The following is an 11,611-nucleotide window of genomic DNA, read 5'->3' as shown; positions in this document are numbered from 1 at the left end:
TGCAATATCGTGAAACAGCAAAAGCTATGCATTCTGAATATCCTCTACAGATTTAAGATATGGAGCATAACAATACTGTACTAAACTCCAAGAAAATTTTTTTTACAAACACGAAAAGCTAAAATGTCCTTATTGTTTTACCTTTTTACAGCACCATACAAACAAAGATGGTAGCCCAAAAGTAACATCATTAGTAATGGGAGTAAGAAATAGATCACCATGTCCACCAATGGTAGTACCACATAGATCACTACTGAATCCAAATCACAATCATATGCCTCGTTACTATGTCCCATGGCTTTCAGCTGGTAGAAGTAGAACTGAAATGAAACGAGACTGAAAGTCAACTCAAGAAGCATTCGGTGTACTTTTCATTCTGTCATTGATATTCAAAATACTTAGAGAGCTCTCACCAGTAATACTGTATACGTAATTAAACGTTCAAATCAACTGTAATACCAGTTTCAAATAGACAAAACAAATCAAGTGATGGTTGCTTTTGCCAAATGATCAAAAGGTCCGCTCCATAACACTGCAAATAATGCTTCAATTCTCATTAGGGGATACAAAGTCAAAATCCTGTTCTTTCCCCAACCTCGCAGGGTTATGGATTGTATACAACATAGGGCAATGAAAATACATTTCACGATATCATTCTCCAATTTTTCTTACCTTAACGCCACTCATAATGAAGGCAGTTACAAAGGATAACAGTAGGAAGACGATACGCAACGCCTTGATGATGCGACTGCAGGCGATGGTGAAAAGATTATCGATATTGAATCCAGCTAGGACGAGGTGGGACATAGTAGCTCCAAACATCTGAAGACCTGAAAATATTTTACATCCGTAATATCCACCCCTCCATACAACGGTCGCAAACATCCCGATGTTGCCACCGCATCGGATGCACAAACCCAGCACGTCAGCAACACAAATGGCAAGGAGATAGAAATGCATCCTGCTGCCTGTCTTCCATGATTTGTAGAGAGACCAGATCATCCATATGTTGGTACAGACTCCAATGTATAGTAGAACGCTGTTCACCACAATTTCCGTCGTGTATGTTGTTGTCTGTATAATACTGTCGTAATCATAATCGTATGTGTAGTTACTTGAGTTGGCAAATTCCATATCCATGTTTAAGCACGAGACGAATATCCGTCACGCAGTTCTTAACGTTCAACGCTTCTGGTGTGGAATGTGTTCAACAAACTGGATGACTAACAAATACAAGAGGTAATTGTAGATCATTAAGGTTGGCAGGATACTTGGGTGGGTTAAACACGACATAATTTTGGCCATGGTAATAATTATTTGCTTGGCATTTCAAAGACGTCGACACAGTTACATTGCAGTGTGAAAGGTTATCATCGCATGCTTCTAGAATAGAATATAGAATTATATAGAGAGTGAACTGGGTTCAATTCTTCCTTGAATTGGCGTATGAGTATTATGTCGCAGGAAAGTTAAACCTGATGCAGATCTAAGACGTTTACCAATTTGCTGAAATCTGGAGCTGGAATATTTCGCTGACAGACTTAGAAGCATAAATGGGGATTTGACCACAGTGGCGATGCATCTTGCATGCTCAAGGGGCAAATGAGCCACCCGTGCCCGCTACACGGTTGGACGAAAGTGTAGGACATCAGTTTAGTTGCATCGTTATCAATTAACACTGAAGCCGGTTTCACTGATTTTCTAGTGACGATACCTTATAACATGTAAGTTATGCACCTGTAGAGCATGATAAAAGAGAAAATCAACAATTTGACTAATTAGTGGCAAAAGTATGCTTGTGGATCTCCCTATTTTGACCTGCTAAGCATGTTCTTGTACCGTGCCTTTACATATGTTTGTGACGGATGCGACTGGTGGGTCAGGATAAGCTGACATGTTCGCGATCACCAGTCGGTGTCATCACTATATGACAGTGAGTCATAAACACTTACCTGTGGACGAAACAGTACAATCGCACACGTTTTTCAGAGAGATTTCAAAGGACGTCCCATGAACCTTGTTCAAACGTTGATCAGAGCTAGAAATAACATGATAACAACATTGTTCCAAAACTACTCGACTGATATACAGAGGCAATTTTGCCTTTATGTCGAGCAATATTCCGACGGCTTTTGGTCTCTACGCTTCACAACGTTGAGGTTCCATCACACACGCGCCTTCCACTGAGATTTCAAAGCGTCATTATTGCATCATGTTTTGCTCTGCAACATAACACACAGCACCTCCATGTGCATAATGTCCTTCAGAACGAATTCTGTTGCTCCATATAAACTTTCGATCATAAGGGATAAATATTTCAATTTGAAAACAGTTAAGGATCTGTTTACCACGGTTAATTTTCAAATGACGTTAAAGTATCGTAAAATTATTGTCCTCCTGAGAGGGTACGTAAGTCCCCAAAACTTTTGAAGTAAAAAATAAACTTACCACATTTTTAAACGTAGTATGTTAAACGTAGTCGGCTAAATTTTCCTACAATCGCCAGTGGCTGAAGGGATGGTGTAAAATCCAGCTACGGTCCATGCAAGTAGCAAAAGTAATGTAAGTCCCCATGGTTCCTAGCATTGTGATCTACCTTCAGTTGTTGGCGATCTATAACCCTGTTTCATACTGTATTGTCTTATTTAATCAAACTGTTTTAGTTTTACTCGCTAGTTTTATATTCATATATGTGATTCTCTAGTATATTTACTGTTCATCGTCGACAGGTTTTAATCAAGAGGTTTTCACTTTTTGATTGTATAAATTGTTTTCGTCACGATATGGCTGATATATTACCGATGTGACGTTAAATATTAACTCCTCCTTTCATATAAACTTCAAATAGGGTGAGTGGTGAGTGAGTGAGTGAGTTAAGATTTTAAGTCACATCGGCAGTATTTCAGCCATATTATGACTAAATCAAGTTGTAAATATATTCACAATTTAAAATGAATTATAACATGCAGGACAGTAGACAACTAGGTTATCACAGATATAACTTTAAAACTAGTAATTAAATCTAAAATATTGAACTATACATGACAATACAATATAAAACAGGCTATATATTGCCAACAACTGAATGTAGATAACCATACTAGGTACCATGGGGACTTACAGTACATTTGCTTCCTGCATGGACCCTAGCTGGATTTACACCGTCCCTTCAGCCCTTAGCAATTCAGCAATCTAGCCATATATTAAAAAGACACGTATTCTACGATTAAAAAGTGGAACGTTTTAATTAACTTGAATGGTTTGGGACTTACATTACCCCTCTCGGGGGACAAATAATTTACAGTACCGTAACCCACCCACCCCATTTTGAGGATAACTTCAAATGGATTAGGAATATCTAAACGTCAGACGGTTGATACAGCACATGATGAACCGCTATATATTTCTTTAACGTTCATCTAAGTAGATTGCTAAACAGCCAGAACTCTAAATGTATGGTTTGAGCAAGCAGGAGTTATTTGTTTCTAACGCTGTTGCAAACATAAAGTGAAATGTTCACTTTAACAGAAACATTTTCCAGTGTTGACCTCTGAGATAAATGCACACAGAGCAGCAAAGATGAAGACAACAAACAGGATTCGACGACTTATAACAGCATATGGTGACGGCGTTGTTGACATTAAATGATTCCCAAGTAGTGAGCCATGTCTTCCCCAAACATCGGGAACATGCATATCGATGCAACCCACATTCCAAAAGTCCACGCGAACGTCGCTGCCCATGCAATATAGATACCAAAGTGAAGACAAGGTAAAGGAAGTCGGCAATGCAAGGACTGGGAATGAAGAACTGATGTTGGACGTCCATGTTTTCACAGCAACACGCTGCTTAGTACAGGTGTGGTGTATTCAATCGGGAGATGTCTCCATTTTGCGGAAATGAACCAACGCGAATATGGTTTGTACGTCTTGTATATGTGCATGTAAACGAGAGTATATAATATATTGTCATACAATTATATTCGTCATTCAAAGAAGATTAAAAGTATTTTCTGATATTCAATGAATTAGGAATAATTTCAGTCCAGAACATATGTATGGGGCATCCTGCGTTGAGCTCATTAGCGTATTCTATATAATGTTTTGTTCGATGGATCATTAGCCCTGATTATAATCCTTGATTTTTTCGACATAGTACCTATAAACGTGGTTTCACCAAACATGTGAACTATCACTATTTCCTTCTCCTTTAGTAAAATAACACACAGTCAGTAGTGCCCACCCCTACCACTTCTCACTCACTTTACAGCATTACTGGCGCTTCTAGTTTCAGTTTCGTTCTTCAAAATCCACCATTAACAGAAACACGCTTGTTTTTCGAGTTGTTTAGTGCACATGGTGTTAGGTTACCTTTGAGTATAGTATAGTAACCAACTGATTAGTCTAGACGCACCGAAAATTGGTTGTCTTCAAACACAAAATTGTATGTGATTTAGACGCTTATATAGGCCATCAAACATGAGGTGAGTGAGTTTTGTTTTACGCCACACTCAGCAATATTCCAAACATGGAGAAGATATTCTGTGAAATATGAAAACGCAGTGTGCAACTATGTATGTTTATTTCTGTGGAGAAGTTGAAACAATAAAAAGTACAATAAGAAGGAGAATAATTTAGCTGTTGTAATATAGCATGAGTAAAAGTAATCATGAATACAAAATAGGACAAAACTTTGAAGAATGTATAGCTATCAATGCAAACATAAAATCTAATTGACAGGCCAGCTGAAAAGGAATACAATGAACAGATTTGACATGATCTGTACGCTACAAGTGGTCACAACTGACGTGTATGTTGTATGTTATTTCAGCAGTGAAACTATAATTCTATTTCATTAATTGATTGTTTTATTGATTTGAAAGAGCGTAAATATACGTAATCCAGGCCAGGAAACAGAGAGTATGCAGATCTATTGCTAAGAAAGGCTGTAAGAGACGTTAAAGTGAAAGTAGTAACTATACATGTATACAACCGTTTGTCTTATGGTTCCATGGAGACGTTATCGTGGTATCATACTATGTTGACACAGAGCAGGTCTTTCAGTATACAGAACATTGCGAGTGAGGGGCATGTCATGTATACGTCAAGAAAACTTTACACATATGGGGCATATCAAGGTGGGGCAAATATCATAGAAGTAGCCCTTTTTGTGTAAGTTGGCCCAGGATGCACTTGTCAACATTTCCACCATCTTTCATCAACACACAGCACAGATAGTCATAGGAAAAGTAAAATAAAAACATATGAACATCTGTTTGAGGCGAACATGTTGCCATAAAAGAAACGGTGTTTCTATCACAATGCAAATAAAATATTTTTGTGTGTCGTACCACACTAAGTGAGTGAGTTAACTTTTACGCCGCACTCAATATTCCAGCTATATGGCGGCGGTCTGTAAATAATCGAGTCTGGACCAGACAATCCAGTGATCGACAGCATCCGCAATTAGGAACCGATGGCATGTGTCAACCAAGTCAGCGAGAGCTGACCACCCGATCCCGTTAGTCGCCTCTTTCGACAAGCATGGGTTGCTGAATATCAACATTCGAACCCGGACCTTCACGGGTCTAACACACTAAGAATTCCATGGGAATATGGGTATTGTAGTTGTAGTTGTATATCGTCGAAGCTTGTACAAATCCGTGTTAGAATAGGCCGTTAGCCATTCAATAAGAGATCACAAACGGGATCGGGTAATCTGACTTGGATGAAGCTTGACATCGTAGCTCATTGGAGTATCTAGTCAGGACTCGACGTTTTACATATGGCTGGGATTTTGTGTGCGGTGTTACATCTTTGGAGGATGCTTTCGGTGAAGCACAAACGTCTTCATTGATACAAAAGATACTCATGTATGTACAAAGCTTCCAGTAGGTAATGTTCTATCGGAATGAATATATATCAGGGTTATAGAAGAAGCTCCACAAAGAGAAAAGAGATTTGAGATGTAAACATCGGTCGTCATTTCGTTCCGGTCATTATTTGGGATTCTGACTATTCTGACTTTTACAGTCCAGGAGACGTTTTTTCCTCCGTCTGCCAATGCAGTTGAATATGGCTGAAAATACAAGAATTCATAAAATAATTTGGAGATGCAAAACCCAGATTAATTTGTCAAACATTTATAAATACCCAATGTAACTACCATACTTATTGTAACCAAAAAAACATCTTCGTAATGCAGTTTGTAGGGTGAAAACAAATGCTTGTTTGTTACTGTGGGGACAATATTGAATTTCCCAAATGTTTTTCAGGCGAAAACGTGACTGAAAATAAATATTTTCTCTAAAGATATATTTAAACTGCGTGTATCCCTTTGGCGATTAAGGACAAGAAAATAGATAATATTGTGTTAAAAATACCCCTTATGTTACTTACCATATATGAAGGGGTTAACACAGGGGTTTACTACCCACAGGTAGCCTAAGATTGTGAAGACGGTTATTGTATGCCATCTGTGGAGTAGAAAATAGATATTAACAAGTCACGTCATATGACGAACTGTGTGTCGGTCGTATACGTTTTATTAATGTGGTTTAAAAACTGCTAAAGCTGTTACCGAGCAATTCATATTTCTAATTGTACATGATCGTATATCATCGTATGTAAAGCCATGACGAAGGGTTAAGACAGGGGTTTGCAGTCTCCAGGTGAGGCTAAGACTGTCTGTGGTGCGGAAAAGAAAAAATACATATTAACATGTCACATTAAAAATCACACTTTGGATGAAAACAACATATAGTGAATTATGTGTCGGTCCTATACGTTTTATTAATGAGGTTTTAAAAATGCCAAAGCTGTTACCGAACATCGCTATCTTCTTCTAACATGAAAAGCTTTAGGAATTCAAGGGTCCTCCTTCAGACGAAGGTTTGTCAGAGCCTTATACCTGCTCATGTTTTTGTAGCAGTTATCAACGACTGAGACATGCGTCACTTTTTGGCAGTAGTTCCTCTAAGAATTTGATACAACTTGTTTTAGTTAAATTTGGCTTCACACCAAACTCGCTCTAATCTAACGTTACCTTCTGCTAACATGAACAGATTTTAGTATTCGAGGGTCAACCTTCAGACAGGAGATGCAATACTTCGGAATTTCCTCCTGTGTAAGCTGTACCACAGTCGTCACACAACTTGCATGAGTTAAATGCCCAACTCTCTTATTCGAAGGTGTGTGACTGTGGCACTGCAGTGATTGTTGATAACGCTACTATTCCCAATTTGGAAAAAACTGACATGCCAGCTTTTATGTGGGAAGGATGGACAGTGGAAGTGGAATCCCTCTGCATTACGGCTGGTACGGAAGCGGAAAGGTTATGACGTGTGTTGTCGATGTCATGCCCACTAGATCTAAACCCGGTTTGAAGTATGGCGGAATACAGCCGCGTTTGCGCTGCTGACGAATCAGTGTTATATGATGACAAATTCTGGCAGTTTTCAGTCCTGTGCCAAGTAATCTGAACTATTTCCCTTGCTTCAACCCCAGCGTAACGGTGGTGAAAGCGCCGATGTCTCGACATGTTTGCTTACAAACAAAAGGGTCAACGAGTTCATTGTACTCATACGCGGACAATCGGTTACTTTAATTAGCGGTCCTTAACTGCCAATTAAGTACGTTTTGGTGAGCTCTCAGCCAATCAGAATCAAGCATCACAAAACGTCGAGCTGGAATGTATATTGACGGTTGTTTGATGTTTCTACCCGAACCCCTTCGTCACGTCTTACGACAAACACGGGTTACTAAAGATCAGTACGTTAAGGTACCACTATTGGTCAGTTTTTCTTGTATATCTAAGTAACAGGAAGTGATCTTCCAATTGTATTCAGATAAACAAGTATATCCTCGTATAATCGGTTTTCGGTCACATAAAAAATCCCGCCGCGTATTTCAGACGATGCATAATAAATCTTGATATTGTCTATCTTACCCTTGAAAGTGGTTATTTATTGACAACATAAATAAATACGATAAGATTACCTCGTGTTTCAACACTTCTGTCGGCCGCTAACTTTGCTGTCCAAACATCGCTGCATTGAAGTGACGTCATCAGTTTTCGTTCAAATGATTGGTCGGCTGTTTTAAAAGGTTTACAGGAGGCGGTATAGCGGTGTGGCAGGGACATAATTTTATAGGATGCTGGTGTCAATCAAAAGTCTCAGCCATATCTATACAAGTTAACATTCGTCGCACACAGAAACGAAAAGAATAATTCAAAAATATTTCACAAGAAAAGTCCATGTACATCACTGGCATGATAAATAATCTTCACAAGTTATTCCTCCTTCTCATCATGACACGGACACCAGAATTCTGACGTGGCACGAACAACTCTTACGGGTGTGCATACTTTCAGGTGAACCCAGTGTTTGCACGATGGGTGTGTGCATTCTGCCCATGAGACAAACACGATGCTCTGGCATCCTTCGAGTTCCTGTGGTGTAAATCTGTGACACTGACAGCAAAGTTCATCATCTGTGATCTCATTTTCTTCGTCAGAAGAATCAACGACGGGATCGATTCTACGGGAGTAAATGCCTGATGTACCTGGCTGAGGAGACGATGATTTATCTGTCATGATGTTTTGTCTCGATTTTGGTGTTTTATTTGCAGATTTTCTTTTCTTCACAGGGGGATTGCTAACTTGATGTTCTCTAACTTTCTCCATAATTGAATCCTCTGTAATGGCCTTGCCACCGACGACCGCACTAAGAACTTTCCTCTTCTTTGTAGACTGTGATTTATCAGTCAAAACGCTTTGTTTTGAAAAAAGAAAGTTCTTGACAGACGATGTTGTTGTTTTGTCGTTAGAATTGTCGACACGTTCGGATCTATCAGCGTCTTCACATGGGGTGTGAAAAACAGTTGAAGGGGCAAAGTTAATGCGACTTACAGTACTGTTATCAAATGGATAAATCCCACACGTCTTGAACGATGACTGTAGATTGGATGGAGTTAATGCCAAGGAGTACGCTTTACATGCCAGTTCACAAACGGAATGTTTTGCAACAGCAACGATGGAATTGTTCCTCATGAATTTATGTCGGAGATTGTTGTAAATCTTGGAAAAAGGTCCAAAACAGCAGACGTCCAAAGGTTGTAAGACATGTGACGTGTGCGCCGGTAAAACAAACAATATAATGTTGTGTTCACGAGCCCAGGTTATCAGTGATAATGACACATGCGATCTATGTCCATCATAGAGAATAAGCAAGGGACGATCAACAGACGCTGTGACGGAATTCTTCAGGAAATGGTGTTCAAGATATTGACGAAATATTTCGGAATTCGACCATCCAGAATCAGAAACGGTTCCGGCTGCTCCTGGTGTCGATCCTGTCATGTTTTCTTCACGCATTCTTTTCCCCTTGAAAACAAAATACGGGGGTATTACGGCGCCTGAAGCACTACCGCACCCTATAATCGTAGTAGTGCTAGATCTCGGACAGGTGACAGCATATGGGGTGGCCTGACTTGACGATACCACAGACGGAGGAGTGTGGTTTTCCACAATTCCCTTCTCATCAATGTTGTATATCCGATGTGGGTTATCCTTCAAGTTGTACTTGTCAAGAATCTGTCCAAGTTCTTTGAAGTAGTGTCCGACCGTTTCCTTGGACGTAGCCTTCGCACGCTGTAACTCAAGTGATCTTGGTTTTTGGACTTTGAGATCAGGCCAACGCGACAAGAAATTATAAAACCATTGCATAGACAGTGGTTTGTCGGTTTTGGATTTCTTCCCCAGATGAATTGCTAAATCAGTAGCAAGGTCGGCAACTTCAGAACGTGTATATCCAAAGCCAAAATCGGCCATTGCTTGAATATGAACAACAAGATTTCTCTCCTCTTCGATTGACAACAAAGGCTCAGGACCAGACTTTAAACACTCCACTCCAATATTCCCACTAGTACGGTCACGGAGAGTAGCAAAGGGAACAGAAAAGTTTTTAGCAGCTTTCCTAACAGACATTCCGTCAATAACGGCTTCATAAGCATTTTCCAAAGCCTCAGATGAATATTGGCGGTATTGTCCCCTTCCAGTATACTGGCCATTCGTCAAAACCTAAACAAAATATATGCTATTAATCTCTGTTCAGAAACAACGATTTGCTGTTTTTCGAAAAACGATAAGAGATGACCCTTCCCATCTTCCATAGATTTTTTTTACGATGGCAATGTCACGTGATATATCATGTGACAAAATGATGACAAGATGTAAACAAGCAGACGACGAGTTACTGTGTAATTTACAAGCTATGATTTATCAAGATGTAGCATTTATTTGCAAGTCACTTTTTTACATTAGTAATCTCAGTCGTAAAATAGGAGTTTCACATCTATTTATTGATATTTACCTTGCTGAACTTGACACGAAGCATTTTTCGTAGTCGAGCGATAAAATTCCGACTCTCGGCTGAATGTATCTGCCTGATGTCGCGAAATCTCGTAGCGTATCGTGAAAAAACTTATACAAAATGGCTGACCGAAAACCGATTCCGAACGAAAACATATGACGGTGGGATAACTGCAATACTCTTCACAGTGATATTGAACTGTGTTAGCTTCATCACCAACACTTTCAAAGGGGACTATAGTTGTAACGAAGGAACAACTGATTTTTAGTGTTGTTTATGTTACTCTGAACCTAGCCATGCAAGACTCCGCTCCTCACTATATTCAAATGCACAAAGTACAGCGATGCCAGATATCTTTATGTTTGACGTATTCTGTGTCCAGCCTCATCACCAACATTTTCAAGAAGGTTAGGGTTGTAGTAAAACCAACGGAAAACCTGATTTTTAGTTTGTGTTAACAAGGTCAGTCATCCATACCGTATGCCAAAACTATTCCAATATCTCTGCCAATGAACTGAACGTCTGTGGAGGAGTCATCATCACTTGTCATCTTCTCATAGCTGAGTGTTCCTGAAGAAAGATCAACACTCAATCTGTCAAACATTATTCCATGAACCTAGACTAGACTTCACACCATCTTAAACGACGTATCGAGATATCAAAGATCTTTTAAGGATTGACTTCTATATGGTCTACCAATTCCATAATCATGCAATATCGTGAAACAGCAAAACTATGCACTCTGAATATCCTCTACAGATTTAAGTTATGTGACAAAACAGTACTGTACTAAACTCAAAGAAAAGTAATTTTGAAAGACGCGAAAAGTTCAAACTGTATTTCCTTATTGTTTACCTTTTTACAGCACCATACAAACAAAGATGGGGAGCCCAAAAGTAACATCATTAGAAATGGAAGTAAGAAATAGGCCGCCATGTCCACCAATGGTAATAACGCATAGCCAAATGCTGAACCAGAACCGCAATAATATGCCTCGTTACTGTGTCCCATGGATCTTAGCTGGTAAAAGTAGAACTGAAATGAAACGAGACAGAAAATCTAAACATAACATAACATTCGGTATACTCATTTCTGTCAGTGATATTTAACATAGTTAGAGATCACTCACCAGTAATAACGGCTTACAAAGTAAAACGTTCAAATCAACCATTGCAGCAACACTAGTTTCAAATACACAAACCGAACAAGTGATGGTTGCGTTTGCCAAAAAGGCAAAGG

General features: G+C 39.3%; 2 protein-coding genes and 1 long non-coding RNA gene across 3 annotated transcripts; all 3 read right to left on the bottom strand.

Moving 5' to 3' along the window:
* Positions 1 to 137: 137 nt before the first annotated feature.
* Positions 138 to 1,228, bottom strand: LOC124265564. The gene is made up of 2 exons (XM_046700351.1): positions 673 to 1,228; positions 138 to 320 (listed from the first exon to the last, which is right to left on the bottom strand). Exons 1-2 carry the CDS (start codon positions 1,138 to 1,140, stop codon positions 138 to 140), a joined length of 651 nt encoding a protein of 216 aa, XP_046556307.1. The 5' UTR covers positions 1,141 to 1,228.
* Positions 1,229 to 5,907: 4,679 nt separating this feature from the next.
* Positions 5,908 to 6,638, bottom strand: LOC124265568. The gene is made up of 2 exons (XR_006895484.1): positions 6,399 to 6,638; positions 5,908 to 6,078 (listed from the first exon to the last, which is right to left on the bottom strand). It is a non-coding gene; the product is annotated as an uncharacterized LOC124265568 (long non-coding RNA).
* Positions 6,639 to 8,270: 1,632 nt separating this feature from the next.
* Positions 8,271 to 10,381, bottom strand: LOC124265565 (MFS-type transporter clz9-like). Its single transcript, XM_046700352.1, has one exon. The coding sequence runs from the start codon at positions 9,985 to 9,987 to the stop codon at positions 8,293 to 8,295; it is 1,695 nt and encodes a 564-aa protein (XP_046556308.1). The 5' UTR covers positions 9,988 to 10,381; the 3' UTR covers positions 8,271 to 8,292.
* Between the last annotated feature and the right edge of the window lie 1,230 nt (positions 10,382 to 11,611).

The sequence above is a fragment of the Haliotis rubra genome, unplaced genomic scaffold (assembly GCF_003918875.1).
Source record: "Haliotis rubra isolate DU_JTF1 unplaced genomic scaffold, ASM391887v1 Scf985, whole genome shotgun sequence".
NCBI lineage: Eukaryota > Metazoa > Mollusca > Gastropoda > Lepetellida > Haliotidae > Haliotis > Haliotis rubra.
The sequence above is the reverse complement of the archived record's forward strand: the minus strand, read 5'-3'. Positions and strand labels throughout refer to the sequence as shown.